This window comes from Ctenocephalides felis, unplaced genomic scaffold (genome assembly GCF_003426905.1).
Source record: "Ctenocephalides felis isolate EL2017-DRISC unplaced genomic scaffold, ASM342690v1 CF-g0.4_SCAFFOLD_01604, whole genome shotgun sequence".
Lineage (NCBI taxonomy): Eukaryota > Metazoa > Arthropoda > Insecta > Siphonaptera > Pulicidae > Ctenocephalides > Ctenocephalides felis.
Window position 1 is genome coordinate 6,906,051 of NW_020537758.1, and position 20,722 is coordinate 6,926,772.

Here is a 20,722-nt window from a genome sequence, read left to right on the forward strand (position 1 = left end):
TAATCAGCACATCTTACTATCAATAGGAATCGATTGGTTTTTGAATCATTCGAATCGGTTGATCCGTGCGCCCGAAAACGCGGACGAAAAATTGCGGACACACAAAACACACATACATCATTTTTTTTAGGTGTGCCAAAATGTTCAGAAACCACTGAAACGTGAAGATATGCAAACATTTTTATTTTTGATTTTTGGACGATTACAATAACACTTTACGAGAAAATAAAAATTGGATAAATCATATAATTACAAATGATTTAATATAATACAGTTAATAATTTGAATTTAATAGATTTTATCTTACGATTCGAATTATTCAATCAATCAATTATAATAATTCAATTTAAAAACTTATTTTAAATAAATTTGACGAATCAAATATTATATTAAATATTCGTTAAAATTTTACAATAATTTAATAAATAAAAAGCTTGCTATTTGAAAATTGAACGATTTAAATTAACAGACTGATCGATTCGTGTTACTTAAAAAAAAATCTAATTAATTTCTCAACAAATCTTTAAGACTTGTTTTGTTTGAAATAAAATTCAATTAATAATATTATCATTATTATTAAGTAAAAAAATCTAACGTCTAATTAATAATCTTAAAAAACAAATAAAACAAATCGATTCAAATGAATTAGAATCCAAAAATCTTATAAATTTCTCAACAAGCCTTAAAAACTTGTTTTGTTTGTAATAAAATTTAATTCATAATATAAATATTATTATTAAGTGAAATAATTAAAAATCTTGAAAGACAAATTGTTCAAAAACAAATCGTTTCATATGAATTAGAAACCCATTGGATTTTTCTAGCAATCTTATTAGAAACTACCAAAATAATTCTAATTGCAAATTAAAAATATAAAAAACAAATCTAAATATAATATTTCAGATTATTTTATAATTATATATATACCTAACTAGATAATTTTTATATACAATAATATAAATATCTGTTTGTTAAGAAAAATCAATAAACACAATTCTTGACCTTGTTTTAGTTAAACGGCCTTTGGATATATAATTAATTATTAATATTCATTTTATTGATTGAATTGGTCTGAACAAAATGTGAAATATTAGTTTTACATATATATATATATATATATATACTTGTAGTAAATTATAATTACAACCCTAATTGGATTTGTTTAAAGTATGAAATAAAATATATCTTATATAAAAAAAAATATTACGGCATATGATTTCAAGTTAGAAAATTATTAATATCTCATATTGTATATAAATAATTACAAATTTTAATTTACGTTACAATAACATACATATCTAACAATTATATATCCAAATTTTACCTTTCTGCAATATTTTATACAATTTCTAAAATTTTTTATCTAAAAAAGTTTATTGCGCAGAGAAAACTGTACAGTTCAACGATTTCTTAAACAAATATTGTTTTTCAATTGTTATCGGTTCTTGTCAAGAACAATGGACACTTTTTGTTTAAACAATTTACGATTTGCAATTTACGATTAGAACAAAGTGATTAAACAAGTGTAATAAAAATTAAAACTGATTAGAAAAATCGTTCTAAGTTTGTATGAAACATCTATTGTTGAATAGTAATAGACTAAATAGACTTAACTTTGAAAATAGAAATCGGATAAATGGATGATTTTTTTAAAAGAAATATTTTATTAACGTTTTCGCACATTTTGGTATACTTTAGAAAGACAGATCCAAATTGCATGAATGTAGGTTATTAGTTAGATTTATTAAATATTTTGATAATAAAATTATCAATAATATTTTAATTGCATCAAATATGTTGACTAAATTATAAAATTTAATTTTAAACAAACATTAAAATTACTAATCAATTTAATAAACAAGGATTTTTGTCTTGATAAATTTGATAAAGTTTTCTCAACATTTAATTTTGTTTTCTTTATTTTAAAAATTGTGAAATTTTCAACAGATTTTTTGTTGAAGTACGTGATTGAGCAAATGAGTTTATAATACATATTGCTAGTTTTTTTCACATTGATAACTTAAATCACAGTTAGATAACCACATTTTTATCTTTTTATCCGAATAATCTTTTTATCCAAAGCGACGTGTTGTCTAATCGAATATTGAACACAAATTAGTTTTTGCTGTATATATATATATATATATATAATTTTCCAAAAAAGGAAGTTAAATTTAAAAAAATATTAGTAATTTTTGCTTTCATTGTACTTGCCAAATATTTTTTTTACAGAAAAATCTAGCCTTACAAAAACCTCTCAAAAAAAATCTAACCTTATAAAAAAACATTACAAAAAAATTTAAATTAATTTTTAAAAAGTAAATAGCAAATGTAATGATTTGTCTAGTAGAGTCCTGCAATTTTATTCAATTTTTTACTAAATTTATTTACTATAATAACAAACTTTATATTTCAAATTTCGTTTTTTCCTATCTTATTTAATTTTGTTTCCCTAGTTTCTGAGTTTTTGTTATTTGTTATAAAGTATAATCTACTTAGTTGTCTTTATTACCTATTAACTATTTTTGTGTAATAAGTCATCATATGTATTTCAATTCCTTAACAAATTAATAAAAAAAAGAAAAAAAAACTTTCTTCAATTTACATAAAAGGTGTCCCAAATAAAACCGGTACGCCAAAATATTTTTAACCTGGAACTACCCTTCGTTCCAGGTTAAATGCAAAATTAGCCTACCGCTTAGAAATGGGACACTAGTAAAATTTTTTTTTTACGGTTAAAAATTTACTTAAGGTTACTTTTTCGTTATCTTTTGCCTCTTTCACAATTAATAAAAAATTGAAACAAAAAAAAATTCAATTTACATATGAAAGGTCTCCCACCCAAACCGGTACGCTAAAATGTTTTTAACCTGGAACGACCCTTCGTTCTAGGTTAAATGTAAATTTGGCGTACCGGTTATTTATGGGACTTAAAAACAAAAAATTTTTTTGGGTTGAAAATTTACTTCATTTTATTTTTACGTTTTCACCTTTTTTACAGATAGTAAATTAAAATAACCATTTTTTGTAAAAATTTACTGTTATATATGTAGTAAATATTTTTTTGCATTACAGGATACTTTTTTCTTTAATACAATTTTTATACTAGAGTCTAGTAATTTTAGTATGTTATTGCTAAATCTATTTGCTTTTATATAAAATTATTAATTTTATTACATTTATATTATCATTTTAATTATTAAATATTTTCTGAAGAAAGTACCTAGTCAATATTTATAAGGTCAAATAAATTTGATTTTGAAGATACAACTGACTTTTATTTTTCTTTAATACAATTTTTGTCCTAACGACTTGTAATTTTAGTATGTTATTTTAAAATTTATTTAAAATGAAAACTACTTACAAAATTAATAACATTTTGGTTCAAATTGACAATATAAATAATTTTCTAGAAGAAGACACTATTAAAATCAAGTCGAAAATATATTGTTCGGGCGTTACAAATTTTCTAAATATTTTTTCTTGGTATAATTTATGTACTAGAGTCCTTTAATTATAATATATTATTTATGAATCTATTTACAATAAAATGTAGTTACAAAAATGAAAAGAAATTGGTTCATATTTCGGATAATAATTATTTTTCAGAAAAAGACACTATTAAAATCAAGTCGAAAATATATTGTTCTGGCGTTACAAATTTTCTATATATATATATATATTTTTAGTACAATATATGTACTAGAATCCTGTAATTTTTGTATGATATTTTTAAATCTATTTACAATAAAAACGACTTACAAAGATACCAAAATTTTGGTTCAGATTTTCAATAATAATCATTTTTGAACAAAGAATACATAAAAATATTTTGTCAAATTAAGCATTTATTATTTTGGCCTTAAAAAGTATTATTACAAACATTTTTCTTTAATATAATTTGTACACTAGAGTCCTGTATTTATAGTACATTATTTCTGAAACTATTTACTCACAAAAACACCAAAATTTTGGTTTATATTTTTAATATTAAATATTTTCTGTAATGAGTCACTATTTAATATTTATAAGGTCAAACAAAGTTTATTTTAATACTACAAACTTTCTTTATTTTCTTAAATGTAAATTTTGTACTAGAATCTTGTAATTTTAGTATGTTATTTCTAAATCTATTAATAATGAAAACCAGATACAAAAATAATAAAATTTTGGTTCATATTTTCAACATAAATTATTTTCTGAAAGAACTCATTATTGAAATCTAGTCAAAAAAAATGTTTTGATGGTACATTTTTTTTCACATATTTTTCCTTAGTACAATTTATATACTAGACTCCTGGTATTTTAATATATTATTTCTGTATCCATTTAAAATGAAAACTAGTTACAAAAATAATAAAATTTTCGTTCATATATTCAACATAAATCATTTTCTGGAAGAAGACACTTTATTATAATTAGTCGAAAAAAATAATTTTGAGGCGTTACAAACTTCTTTTAATTTTTTTCCAAATATGTACACAAAATATTCTCAGATACTTAGAAAAAATGTATTATATTTTACTATACACTTACATATTAAATAACTTATAAATTACAACTTATTAGATTTTATCCACGTTCCAGACTTATATACTAAATTTTACTCTAAATTCCATTACATATATATACAAGCATTTATAAAAAATTATGTCATAATTAATTATTTTATTATTTTGTCACTATTTATATCACAAAATACTTGAGGTTCATAATGTACATTATTATTTCGTTAAACTTAAACTTTTATTTCTTCTGGTTAATCTTCAACGAATGTGTATCCAATTTTTTCCAATTCTGAAATGAAAAATAAAATATTAAAAATAATTAGTAAAATGTAATACTTAAGATTTAATTAAATATAACCTTTGAATAAAAAATAATTATTAAATAAATAAAAACATACAAATAAAAGTTATATTCACAAAAAATAATAATGTTTTACAGAAAATAAATCTAATTCTTAAGATTTAAAAGCAAATTTTTTTTTATAAAATAGTTAAAAAATAGTATTTAATTATTTAGCATATTTTTTCTAAAATAGCAATTTAAGAAACGATGTATTTAAATCCAAATTTAATGAGTTTCTTAGTCTCAAAATTATATTTTTTCATGAACTAAACATGTTTTTTTTAAATAAATTTAATTTCTAGAGTTCAAAAACATATTTTTTGTGAATTTGTTTAGTATAAACATTTTTGAATCTATTTTAAATGTTTCATAATATAATATGTATTAATAATATAAGTTTTTTCAATATTAATTTAAAATTGAGCAAAGAAATTTGACTCTATTTACTGCAAAGAGATGGCACATGTAAATTTTTGTTTATTAGGTGCTAAACTTCAATAACTCTTCACAAATAATTAAATAAATAAATTTTAATTAAATTGAACATTGAACTTGATTAATCTAGTATAAATAATTGTATATAATAAATAATTTACATTACTGAAGAAATTATTTAATATTTACAAACTAAATATGCATTTTATATGAATTTTTTTGACAAAATTATATTAAACCTCATTTACAATTCTACCTTGTATAATTTTAGGGTCATCCAACAACCTGACCCATTTTTCAGGGTCGGACAAACAAGGGCCTCCCAATTCCAAGGGCAAAATATCCAAACCGACACTGTCGGCCAAGGAATTCATATCGTGTTGGTGGAAAAATATCTAAGAAAAAATCAGAAATATTAAAAATAATTTATTGATATATTTAGTAATTTTTTTACCCTTTTTCTCATTCTGTCGTCGATAAATTTGCGGAAAAGTGCGAAAACTACAGCAAAACCTGACGATTCTCGAATTACATGGGCTGTGAAAATTCTCATTGCTAGACAAGACTGGAAAAAATAATAAAATAAGTAAAATAAAAATAATAGTTGGTTTGGTATTTAGCCTTGAGGCAAGTTACATGAACTTCCCGAAATGTGTAAATAATCGACTTAATAAAAAAAAATGTAAATAATATACTTCATTAATCCTACTTTTAAAAAAAACGATAATAATTTTAGCAAACTTTGACGAATTTTTAAAATTAAACTACTTGTCGTTAGGCCGTAATATTACAGTAAGTTCTATAAGACCATGATGTATATCGCCAAAAAAAATTTCCATGAAAATCGGCTTAAATTTTTTTTTCAACAGTTAATTACAAGAAAACGGCTCGGTAGATTTTCACCTAAAATTAATCAGTATCATTCCCAACTAATATCTTTCGAACAGTTTTTGATTTTTTAAAATCGTTCGGTAGGATGAGCTTAAATGTGGACGAAAAGTTTTCTTCAAATTACAAAGAAACGGCTTGGCAGATCGTTGCACAAAACTGACAAACGATAGTCCTCACCGAAATACATCAAATGGCTTTTAAATTTCTAAAATCGGTTCAGGCGTTTTTGAGAAAACGTCGATCAAAAGTCTAATTTTGACAAATGCCAAAAAGACCAAACTGATTTTTGCAAACTTTGACGAATTTTTAAAGCTGAACCAGATGTCGTAGGGCCGTAATATTTTAGTATGATCTAGAAGACTATGGTATCTATCGTCAAAAAAATAATCATAAAAATCGTCGAAATTTTTTTTTTAAAAACTTTATTACAAGAAAACGGCCCGGCCGATCTCTACCAAAAACTAATCAGCACGATTCCCAACCAATATCTTTCGAACGGTTTTTGAATTTTCAAAATCGATTCAGAATTGCGGGCTAAAACGTAGACGAAAAATTTTTCACTTTTCTGCCATTTATGAAGAAACGGCTTGGCCGATCGTCGCACAAAACTGACAAACAATAGTTCTCGTCCAGATACATCGAATGGCTTTTAAATTTTTGAAATCGGTCCAGCCGTTTTCGAGAAAACGTCGATTTACGGCAAAAAATCTGTTCACATACACACACACACACACACACACACACACATACTTTTTCCAAATTTGGTCTCATTCGATTCAGAATGGCTTGAAACGTCGAGAAAACATAAAATTAGCGAATCGGTTTTTTTGATGAAAACATAAACTTCTCCTTCGGGAAGTTAATAAGTAATAAAAATAATATATATATATATATAAATATTTTGAGGATTTCTAAATATAATAAGTATTATAAATAAAATGCATATCCACATATATAAATAAAATTATCCATGCAAACTTCTTTGCTTCAGAACACCAAACTTTTCTTCGGTACACAATTTGACTAAATCCTGTATAACTTAAAAACCAATGATTCAATTAGCCTCAATGAAATTTTATTCTAAAGTCATCACATAAAGCTAACTTTTTCCTAAATTCATCTTATGAAAATTATCAAAGACCTAATTATTATAAAGCCCCAAACTTTTAACGTACCACCAAATACTGAATCAATTTTCTACAACTTTACTTCGTTATACAAACCGACTAAATCATGTATAACTTGAAAACTAATAATCCTAATTAAATAAATAAAATTTTATTCCAAAGCTTACACACAGGGCTAACTTTTGCCCAAAGACACCCCATAAAAACATTCGCAGGCTTAATTATTATAAAGCCCCAATCTTCAACTTACCACCAAATACTGCATCAATTTCTTAAAACTTTACTTCGGTACACAAACCGACTAAATTCTGTATAACTTGAAAACTAATAATCCTATTTGAATAAATTATTTTTTATCCCAAAGCCAATACATAAAGATAACTTTTACCCGAAGACATTTTATAAAAATATTCAAAGGTTTAATTATTATAATGCCCCAAACTTTAACCTATCACTAAATACAGAATCAATTTTCTAAAACTTTACTTTCGGTACACAAATTGACTAAATCCTGTATAACTTGAAAACCAATGATCCGCTTAGCCTCAATTAAATTTTATCGCGAAGTTAAAACTTAAGACTAACTTCTACCCAAAGATACCTTATCAAAATATTTAAAAGCTTAATTATTACAAAGTCCCAAACTTTAACTTACCACCAAATAGTGCATTAATTTTCTAACAAAGGAAGGAGTAACGCCCTTTAGTTGCGTCATACTAAAACCTTCCATATCAATGATGGCCACACAACCGGAATAAGGGTCCACTTGGGATTCTATGAGGAATGCTAGTTCTGCCATTAGACCACCGATCTAGAGAAATTAAAAAATTAGAAAAGCTTTTGCTGATCTGGGTAGAAAGATTTTAGGAGCTTAATCGTAAAAGTGAGTTTGTGAAAACGTTTGATTAATGTGCATGATATATTTATAAACTTTGTTTAGAATTAAATTTTGCATAATTTTGTCTTGTATTATAATACTCAACAGCAACTGGGTATACTCTAAAATCGCATTTGAAAGTGAGTAATACTTCAAAAATTATTTTTGTATTAGTGTAATTGTATCTCTGGTTACTTTGGAACCATTTGATTAATATGAATGATGTATCCAGCAAATTTGTTTAGACTTGAATAATGTACAGCCTTTTCTATTAACTGAAGTCTCTACAGCAACTCCGTATACTCTGAAATCGCATTTTGAAAATGGAAAATTTATACTGATATTACGATGCGTCTCCTTTGTATGACACATTGCCATTTATAGTTGTGCATTTGTTTATTATATCTCTTGTAAATTTTAAACCATACGATTAATATAAATAACGCATTTGGCAAATTTGTACAAAATAAAATTATCAACAAAATTGTCTAATACCATAATGACCTACAGCAACTCGGTGTACTTTTGAAAAACGCCTTTAAAAACAATTAATCCAAGCGTACTTGTTTCGTTTATTATTTATGAATCCTTAACCTTTTGATTAGTATGAATGATGTATTAGACAAATTTATTTAAAATTGAACACTTTAAAATATTGTCTAACAATAAAATTACCTAGAGTAACTCGGTATACCCTAAAATGTACTTTGAAAATTTGAAGCATAATGATTTATTTTATTTTAAATATTTGAGTACACACTTGCATATTGCTATGGATTATTAAAAAACTGCTGAAACGATTGTAATGAAAAAAATACCATTTAAAATAGAAAATTTGAGGAATTGATTGATGTAAAAATTTTACACATTTGTGAAAAATATTCAAAATTACAACAAACCAAACTTATATGTTTCACGTATATATGAACTAATTTTAGAAACCAATTTAAAATCAAATTAAATCTAGAATCTGTATTTTTTTCCATATCTACTTTCTGTAACTGTCTATAAAATTTATTCAAATCAATAACAATGTTTTGTATTATAAAATGCAATAAAAAAACTATTCATTCTCTTAAAGACGTAATCGAGACAAATTAATTCGCAATTTACGTCAAAAAGTGGAAAAATACTTTGAATTAAATTATGCGAGATAATTTCCATCAATGTAGGATCGATAATAATAAATATTAATTTATGGCAAATTGCCAATTTTTTGCATAACTGTATATATATATATATATATATATATATATATATATATACATATATATTTGTTTATAGTACTGGATTTTCCTAAAGTCATTTACTTAAATGCTATTTGTGTCTATAGAAGCATGTCAATATAATTTATTTATTTGTATTTAATTTTAAACAATTACGTATATATATATATATATATATATATATACATAATTTTAATTTATTATTTACCGACAAAATACTAATAGATTTCTTATCTTATTCCTTGTCTTACAAAACAAAAATGAAGAGTTACTTTATTAATACATTGTATTTGTGATCAATATTATGTTCTTAATTTATCAAGATATTGACAATATTATATTACTATTCTATATGTATGAGTATACTCTTTACGTGTTAATATTTTTTGTTAATATCGGTTCAGCAGTTTCTTTTTAATTTACTTCTTTACTTCACAAAATGCACGTGATGATAATTTAAAAAACTAGAGTATAATAGATATTAATATTTGATTTTTTATAACTCATGAACCGATTGAGAGATTTACCTGATTTTTTTAACATTCGATATGTATGATTGTGTAGTTTAAAGGGTAATTTTTGCATCAAAATCGGTCCAGCCGTTTTTGTAAATGGCCCCAATACTACAGAATGTACATGGTGATATAAAAAATAGTGAAAAATTGATATTTATTTTTTGACTTTTTATAACTCATAAACTAATATTAAGGTGATTTTCTTAACAATAGGTATTTATGGGTGTTTACTACAATCCGTGTTTTAATTTATCAAAATCGATTTAGACGTTTCTTTGTAAATTGCTCCTGTATGCACGTGATGATACTTTAAGAATAGAAGATGATGAATATTCAGTTTTTGCTTTTTTATAACAGGAGATCTGATTGAGATATCTCGATGATTTTATTAACATTTGATACGTATGATTGTGTACATCAAGTATTAATTTTTGTATCAAAATCAGTCAAGCCGTTTCTTGCAATTCGCCTAAATGGAAAAAGTGCACGTATTATTTTTTAATATACAAAAATTTACTAGATTTATATGTTTGGATCTTGATAACTCAAGAAAGGGTTGATGGGTTTGAAATATTTTGCAAAAATTTGATACGTATGAATGTCGCATATAAGTAGTAATATTTGCATCAGTGACGGTCAAGCCGTTTCTTTATAATTCAAGAAAATGCTGCAAAATGCACCTTAGTGTTTCAAATTAATGAAAAGGAATTAGGTAAAAGTTTTAATACACATATATCAATTTTAGGTAACTCTATTAACATACCTTTGCCACCATTCGATACACCCAAATATCTATTTAAAGTGCTAAGATTTTTAAAACTACCAGTCAAGCCATTTTTGCACAATTTGCACAAATGTAAAAGAAAAACACAAAGTCTCATAATTATACAAACATAATATTTAGGCCTCAATAATTCAAGAACGCTTTAACATATCAACAAAATTTTAATAACATTCAATACGTATGGATGTTGACTAAAAGCGTACCAAATTTTATTAAAATCAGTATAGCCGTTTTTGTACAATCAACAAAAATACCTATCATGGGGTATAAGCAAAGCAAACAAATGTGCTTGAGTTAGTTTTAGTGTATGGCGAGATCAACAGATGGCTGTGCTGCGCTTCAAATTCAGTACTCGCTTTGACTAAATTACTACAAGTACTTTAGACGTTTATTCTTTATATTACATATTTTTGTGATTTAGTTGACATTTATTTAAATTTTTGGAAAAATTTTTACCTTAAGACATTGGTCAGCTGTATGAAGTTTTTGTATCCATTTACCAGCTCTTAGCCACAAAACTCGACGACCACGTTTGTCTTTTTCGTCCAAAAGATCCAAAACACCAGATGCAAATACTGTTTTGTATTCGGTTTTGGAAATTTTTAACCAGTTTTGACCATGTTTTCGCCTGAATTCATCATAGGTCTTCAACTTAAAAAAAAAAAATACAAATTGTCCGTCAGTTATCTATATCTGTAGTACGCGGCATACATTATCACGTCATAGTTCATTTATGTTATTATTTTTGTATTACTGTTTTTATTTGATTTTTATTTTAACTTTTTTCATTTTATATTCAATTTATTGCATTTTTTTGTATTTTTGTCTTTTTTCTGCTCATATCTTTTTTGTAAATAAGACATTGAAGTCTTGATTAACAAAAATAAATTGTAAAAAAAAATAATGTTATCTATATCATCACTTTTGGATGAAAGTCATTTACTAATTCGGCCAGAATTTTTTTCTTACCAGTTTTTCAGCCTGCACCAAATCGTATCTTTTGGTTCTTAAAAAGGTCATCAGAGTCCTGTCGTCAGGTTCAGTCAGGAATTTTTCACCTGGATAACAAAATGTTTTGTTGACACTAAATCTAATCGAAAGTTATGATGATAATTTAGTCATCAACAAAATCCTGGATGCCAGGATAAATTTTGCTGCTGCTCATCCTAGCTTTGAAAATAGTTTGAAGAAAAATTGGTGGAAAATTAAACGACAAGTCAAGTGATTTTCTTTGAAAAAATAAGGAAATTTAGGAACAACAAAAATTGGAACAGTTTTAAAGAAAAAGTTTTTTTGAGGGTTTAAGGATTTCTTGAATTTAAATAATTTTTTTTCTAGTAAAAGTTAATGATTATCAGGATCTTTCTAAATGATTTTTTCCTATTTACCTGCCAAGTTTTTCTTAAACTTTTTCAAAATCTTGGCAACATCCTCTCGTCCAAATTTTTCCTCATCATCAACTCCAGAATTGACTCCTGGAATTCCTGGAATTGCTGATTGCTCCACTTTCATCATTTTAATTATTTTTAATTAATTACAATGACTTTTTTTAAGTATCTGAAATTATAAAAACATTTTGTTTATAGATAATATATAGATAATTAATAGGTATCTAAACTTTTGAACTTTTTATCTTTTGTAAATGTCAAACGCTTAGGATTTTGTTTAGTTATTTTTTTGTTTGTAGATGGAAATGATATGTTGAAAGTTTAATGAAATTTAATTGTAAATAAATTGTAATTGTTTATATATATATACAATATATATATATATATATATATATATATAAACAATAATACAATTTACAACAGTCGTATAAAATAAAAACAATCAAAATTATCAATGAATTTATACTCTAAAAGTGTGTAAAAATTTAAAAAAATATGCCAAAAAAATATACTAAGACCTATTGGCAAGTACGACTTGCTAAGAAATAAACTGTATGCTCCAAAATTCAGATGTATATAAGACAAATTAAAAATTATTAATTATATCACTATTTAGTTTCCACAAATCGCTTAAATGTTACAAATTATTTAGTGAATAAATGTACCAAAACTTTAAAAGATATAAATTATTTACTGAAATAATGTACTCTAACTTTGTTTGAAAGAAACATTTTTTCTCATATTCGAGTGCATTTTTTGAGCATTTAGAGTTGCTGTAGGTATTTATAATGTTGGACAAAATTATAGAGCATTAAATTTTGAATAAATTCTTTTAATATATTATTAATTTTTCGCTAATACTTCAAAATTTACTGAATAATTGTACTCGGTATAATCAACCCATACTACTGACAACTTGCACATAATATCATTTCAAAGGATTTTAAAGTATATAGAGTTGCTAAAGACAAATTTAAAGATTGTTTAATTCTGAACAAATTTGCTATACACATGTATAATATCCAGTAAGTAGTTTCAAAGTTATAAATACTTTACTGATTAAATTCACCTAGTATATAAACAGATTATTTAATTTGTATTATCTCATATATTTATCTTTACTTTCCTACTGAATATAATATATTTTTTTCAAAATGACCTAATTTTAGTGTTTTATTTCACAATTTTTTATGTATGTCTGGAAAATTTTTGGTATAAATCTTTCACCATCGAAAATACTATATATAAATAAATTTTTATATCGGTAGAACCGGTTCTTTTTGTTCAATAAATAATTTATGTATCATTTTGTCATCATTGCTTCCGTATATATTAAAGTTCCAATTTTGTACGATGATTTTTAACAAAATTCTTCATTACATAATTTACTTTGATATTTTTTGGAACGTTTTGGATACGCATAATTTAACATCGAAAATATATTTTATGATAAATATACATATATACATATATATATATATATATATATATATTAAATATATATATATATATAAATTTATATTTTATTATTAAAACTTATTAAAAGTAATAATAATTTATAAATACTAATAAATCCATATACAACATTAAAATAAAATGATTCTGAAATGCATAGTTGAGAATAAATCTATTTAGGTCATTTTATTTTTAAGACCTATAGTAGGTATTGACATTTAGAAAATACATTCTACACACATAATTTGTTATAAAATGCTATAAAAATATATCATGTTTCATCAGATAAATTTTCAAGGCAAAATGCATTCTCCTCTGATTCATTTTGTTGTTTTTAAAAAGTTAATGACTTTTTTAAACAACAATTTATAAATATATATATATATATATATATATATATATATATATTTATATATATGTATATATAAAATTGTTGTTTTATAAACAATTCATTCATAGAAATAGTGATTCAGTTATTTTTAATCTTAGTGTAATTAAATAAAAACAGAAAAGATAGTTCAACTTAGGATGAACATATTTCGCTGAATTATTAAATTAGAAGAGTAAATTATTAACATTAATTTATATTTTATAACTTCATATTAACATATAGAGTTTGCAGAAACAGATTATCTTCCATTTTTTAAATAAATTAATAATTGAATTAAAACAAAAATGAAAACAAAATGTTTATTCACGAAATAATTTATAACTTTTGAGCTATAGGTGAAATCACAATTGTGCAAAATTAAATAATCTAAAATATTGTCTATTATTATAAATCCCTGGGGTAAGTCTGTATACTCACAAATTAATATAAAAAATGAAAAATTTACTCCAAAAACGTAAACCATAAAAATTATTTGGCTTTGATTTATAGTAAAAAAAATAATTATTTTGAAATCATGTTTCGTAATTATTATTAACTATATAAAAATAGTAAAAAAGTTTGTTTATTCTTTAATTAATAAATAAAATTATATAAAAGTAGTTTATTTAGAAAAACACTAATCACAAACTAAATAAAAAAAATAGTAGTAACAAAATAAATTATAGTAAAAAAATCATAGTTTTTACTCTTAAAATAAATTCTACCTCAACTGAATACTGAATAGTGTTGAAATAATAATTTTATTAATATGGCATTAACTAAATGAGTAAGAAATAGTAAACAGACAAATTTATGTCTAATAATAATTTTTACTCACAAAATAAAATCCAAAGAAATCCAGTAAGCACAAAATATTAAAAAACACTCTTTTCTCTATCAATCACTTATTATTATTATAAACAGAGTATTATTTTATTTCATGTACTATTTTTGTTAACTAATAATTTTTTGTCCAAGTCCTTCGACTTCTCAAAACCGACTGACATTGCTCTTGGAACAAATCCGTTCTTTCGTTCCAGATAATGATCGTTTCGCAATTTACTATATAGACGTTTGTAGAACCGAGGAGAGAACGGGAATTAATTAGATAATCTTTTGAATTTCTGATTGGAATCTATCATATTGTATAGATTTCATATAATAATAGTAATATAATCATGTGATTTGAATTTGGTATAATAATAGATAATTATTGGGTTGGGTACAGATGGCAAGTGAAAATTTGTTGTGTTTTCTGATCAATAAAGTTTAATATTTGGAGCCTCGTACAGGTCAAACTATTAAAAATTACGTTTTTGCGTATTCTAATATTTTATGGAACATATTTATTCTTTAGAAGCACATCAAAATTTTGGAAAAAAAATTATTAGTATCGAAGTTACAACCAAATTTGCACAAGAACGTCACAAAACCATAACCACAACTTTCACCTTATCCTACTGCCATAAATCCTTTACTATTAACACAAAAGGGCTTCCTACCAAAAACTAATATATTTACCATCAATTTATATACCAAATTATCCAATTTTACCAAGTTATTTACTATAATTTCAATTTTATAGTGAATTCCGGTCGCGTCTTGTTTTTTCCTTGAAGAGAATTGAAAACGAGGTGAACCGTGCATTCGCATTGAATACGACTTTTTTTATTAAATAATTATTTATTTCAAGGATTTATTTACGAATTAATATGTATCGAATGAGATGTTACAAAAAAGATACATCAATATACATAATTATGTATATATATATATATGTATATATATATATATATAAATCTATTTATAAAATGCTTTGTCATTGGATCTACGATGTGGGTCATTTTTTAGTAGACATTGTTTTAGATTTTTACACCAAATTGGTCTAAATTTTGTTTAGATTTTTAATAAAAGAAATTATATTCACAAACTGTGTTTTTAAATTATTTTTTGCAAAATAATTTGTTTAATAATTTTGATTATTTTAAGGACTACAATTTTCCAAATGTTAAAGTAATACCCAAGTTCTAGTATTGGTTGCAGGACATGTTTTCACAAAATTTATTATATCTCGAAAACTAGTAAAGATTTGTAGAAAATTTTGATGCCACTTCATAGACTATATTGTAGTTAAAAATTTATTAAAATACACTAATTAACTATGACAAATGGTCTAAAAATTATAAGACTTCAACTATTATAAGTGTGTTAATCAAAAATGTGTCACTCTCTTGGGATATGGTTTTACAATTTTGGCTATAATTTGAGAACCACTGGTCCAAAATTAAATTTAGAAACACCAAATTAAAGCTACTAAAACACTTCACGAAACCTTGTACAACATTGTATATAAATATTTTATAATTTAGCAACTATAAAGCTCAAAACTTTAACAAAAACTCCAAAAGCTTCAAACTCCTACAAAACTTTTTTTGTTTTGATTTGTATAGACGATTATTTTGGTTGTGCAAAATGTTATATACATATACATTTATATATATATATATATATATGTATATATATAAATTCTTGTTTATTTACAATTTGTTGCAAACGTAAATCCCAAAACCAGTTTTAAGTGTACTAAGTATTTTATAATTATATATTATAAAGTAATTATGCAATTAAATCGCATATATAAATACTGGAAAAAAACATTTTACTATCAATAGTGTAAACAAGATATATATGTATATATATATATATATATATATATATATATATATGTATGTATGTATGTATGTATATAAATATTTTGTGTTTATGTATTTCAAAATGACATTTTTTAGGATTCAAAATAAGATTTTAGCAATTTATTTTAATACTGTTTTTATTATCAAATTGTTAATTTTTATTTAAATATTTATTTTAGCATGGACATAAAATATATTTAATGTATTAAAAATACTCTTCAAAATTCTGTATAAATATCAAAATTTTATTATTAATGAAAAATCTATACTTTATATTATAAATTAATTTTATTGGATTGTACTTCTGACTTGAGCAAAACTAAATATTTAAATATTCTAAGAACATTTTGTCAAAAATTTTGCAAAATTGCATTTTTCCAGACACCACATGTTTATATTATTATTATAAACAGATACACGTCTTAGTTCTTTATTATCAAATATAAATAATATATATAAATTACCTCGAAATCTTCAACTTTATGTTTAATCAAAACGCTAAGAGATGGCAACGCGTTTTAATATAGTTAGAAACAATAAATTTGTTCATTTTATAAACAAGTAACAAATATTGTTAAATAAAAATAAATTTACGTAAATATTGCCTACTTTTACTCTGAAGTTTTATATACTATTTTTGGACTTTATCAAACCACAAGAAACAATTTTTTGTAAGGATATTTTGCCTAAAATATCATTGTGTATTCATTTTAAGGATATTGTGCTTAAAAGCTCCCAAATTGATGACTATTTTTTTAATTTTTATAAAGCACAAACGCTATTTTTTGCACTCCATCAAACCATTATTAGCAATTTTGATCTTTAACATTTTTTGTAAGGATCATGTGCTTGAAAGCTCACAAAATAATGACTATTTTTTTAAATATTTTTTTTAATTGAATATTACTTTAACTAAAAAGCACAAACATTATTTTTTGGATCTGTCAAACCATTAAGAGCATTTTTGATCCTTAACATTGTTTTGCAAGGATCTTGTGCTTGAAAGCTTTCAAAATAATGACTATTTTTTTAAATATTTTTTTTTTATTGTGTTGTAGGTTAATCGTAATATATTGTGACTAAACAATTTTGATTATTAACATTTTTTGTGAGGATCTTGGGCTTAAAAGCCCCAAAAACTACTTTATATATTGTAGGTTAATTAAAATATATTGTGACTTATGACAGTATTCGAAATACTTTATTAATTGAGATATTTGGATGATTTTGATCATTAACATTTTCTTTTGTAGGGATCTTAAGCTTAAAAGCTCATAAAATACAATCTTCGTGATATTCAAGACCAAGATTTTTTTCAGAACATTTCCAAAAGTTATTGTAAACCAAAACTTTATTTTGAAGATAAAATTATTAAAATAACTTTTTTCATATCAATATTCATACATAACATCTGTAAAACTGTTCTTTCAACATAAATGTTTCATATTGGCTTTATTATATATTTAAAAAAATTTGCCTAGAAACATACATAAGTTTATACATAAATATATAAACAATTAAAAATATACTTTTAAACAGGCGTACATCCAGATAATAGAAATAGAAAGAAATTAATTTGTTTTCAGATTTTTTTTAATAGACTTTCAATTAAAGGAAAAAATCGAATAATTGCCGGAATAACCCTATAAACAGTCTTTTTCTTTTTTTCCTAGACTGTATTGTAAAAAAACATAATAATTTTTAACTAACTGCTGAATATCAGTATAGGTTATTAAAAAAAATGGAACATTTGAATTGTAAACATATGTACAAAACATCGTCTGTCGGGTCATCTAGTATTATATATATATAATATAATATATATATATATATATATACATATATATATTATATATATATATATAAATATATATATATATATATATATATATATATATATATATATATATTATTGAAATATATGTTATTAAAATATAAACAACAGTTTTAGTTTTATATTAAATTTTATTTAACATTTCAGTATCCAACTCCATTGGATAAAAATATATGTAATTTTATTTATAACTAAATTTATATTTGTGTATATAATTACATATATCTATATATGATTTAGTGATGTATTTGTAAATAGTTTAAACCATTTTTACTACAAAATAATTTACAACAAATAATTTTGTATGAATAATTATATAAAAAAAATATGTACAATGAAATAGTAACAAAAATATAAGTTTTGTTCTAATTATTTTTAACAAAAGTTATAGAAAGTGACATTCAGTTTTACATTATTTAGTTTGAGTATCTGTTTTTAATATAAAAATAGATATATGAAAAGAAAGAAATCTAGATTGATTTTTTTATAAAATTTGTACAAATTTATCCTTATTATCAATTATTTAATTTGTTTACAAAATTGTTTTCTTATTTTTTAGCGTATAAAAACTAAATTCTTGTGAAAATCTTAACAAAATATTTAAAAATGTATACAAAAATTCTGCCAGAAGTTTCATTTTTTGTCTATCTTATTCTAAATCAAATAAATTTTGTTTTTTTTTTAAATTTAAGATTAAATATAAATTTGTTTTGTATAAATAAAACAAATAAAATTGCAGAATAAAATGTAGATAATATTTTTTCTTGTATCACTGAAAGAATGTCTCACTAAATTCTGGAAAAATTTTCCTTAAATAAAATTTGATCAATATTTTTATTTTGGGTTTTGTGGGATGTCCTATAAAAATTCTAAGAATTTTTCTTTGATTTTCTCAAAACTCATTAATCAAATATTTATTATTACTAATAATTTATTATAGATAACAATATTTTTTAGAAAAAAATTAGGTTTATAGTCCACAATAAATAATACTTTAATTATTTCAGGACTTGTAAAAATAATCTTGAACCTTTTTTGTGTAAGAAACTTCAAATTGAATGTACTTGGTAGGATCTAATAGGTCGTCCCACAAAAATCTTGCAAATCTAAACAAAAAACAAACAATGCCTCCAAAATACAAATACACTTTCCACAATATCACCATTAATCTTTTCCATCAATTTTTCTATATCTTTTATTCCTCAAAATTCGTCCTAGTAGGTTTATAAACCCGAACATCCTGGTGGTCCCACGAAAATTTCACAAAATTTTTCTTTGATTTTCTCAAAACTCGTTAAACAATAATTTTTTACAATAAAATTTTGACAGTTGTTTTCTAGGATGTCCCACAAAATATTAAATAAGACTTTAGGGATTTGTTAAAATAATCAAAAACAATTTTTGTGTATTAAATTTTGTAAATAATAATAGGTTGCCCCACAAAAATCTTGCAAACCTAAACTAAAAACAAACAATGCCTCGAAAATACAATTACACTTCCCATAATATCACGATTAATCGCCTCTATAATTTCCCTGTATTATTATTCCTCAAAATTCGTCCCTAGTAGGTTTATAAACCCGAACATCCTGGTGGTCCCACGAAAATTTCACAAAATTTTTCTTTGATTTTCTCAAAACTCGTTAAACAATAATTTTTTACAATAAAATTTTGACAGTTGTTTTCTAGGATGTTCCACAAAATATTAAATAAGACTTTAGGGATTTGTTAAAATAATCAAAAACAATTTTTGTGTATTAAATTTTGTAAATAATAATAGGTTGCCCCACAAAAATCTTGCAAACCTAAACTAAAAACAAACAATGCCTCGAAAATACAATTACACTTCCCATAATATCACGATTAATCGCCTCTATAATTTCCCTGTATTATTTATTCCTCAAAATTCGTCCTAGTAGGTTTATAAACCCCAACATCCTGGTGGTCCCACGAAAATTTCACAAAATTTTTCTTTGATTTTCTCAAAACTCGTTAAACAATAATTTTTTACAATAAAATTTTGACAATTGTTTTCTAGGATGTCCTACAAAATATTAAATAAGACTTTAGGGATTTGTTAAAATAATCAAAAACAATTTTTGTGTATTAAATTTTGTAAATAATAATAGGTTGCCCCACAAAAATCTTGCAAACCTAAACTAAAAACAAACAATGCCTCGAAAATACAATTACACTTCCCATAATATCACGATTAATCGCCTCTATAATTTCCCTGTATTATTTATTCCTCAAAATTCGTCCTAGTAGGTTTATAA

At 23.7% G+C, this 20,722-nt stretch overlaps 1 protein-coding gene across 1 annotated transcript; it reads right to left on the reverse strand.

Moving 5' to 3' along the window:
* Positions 1 to 4,759: 4,759 nt before the first annotated feature.
* LOC113373276 (clavesin-1-like) lies at positions 4,760 to 12,221 on the reverse strand. The gene is made up of 7 exons (XM_026613581.1): positions 12,095 to 12,221; positions 11,676 to 11,764; positions 11,163 to 11,357; positions 7,960 to 8,115; positions 5,741 to 5,851; positions 5,543 to 5,681; positions 4,760 to 4,797 (listed from the first exon to the last, which is right to left on the reverse strand). Exons 1-7 carry the CDS (start codon positions 12,219 to 12,221, stop codon positions 4,760 to 4,762), a joined length of 855 nt encoding a protein of 284 aa, XP_026469366.1.
* Between the last annotated feature and the right edge of the window lie 8,501 nt (positions 12,222 to 20,722).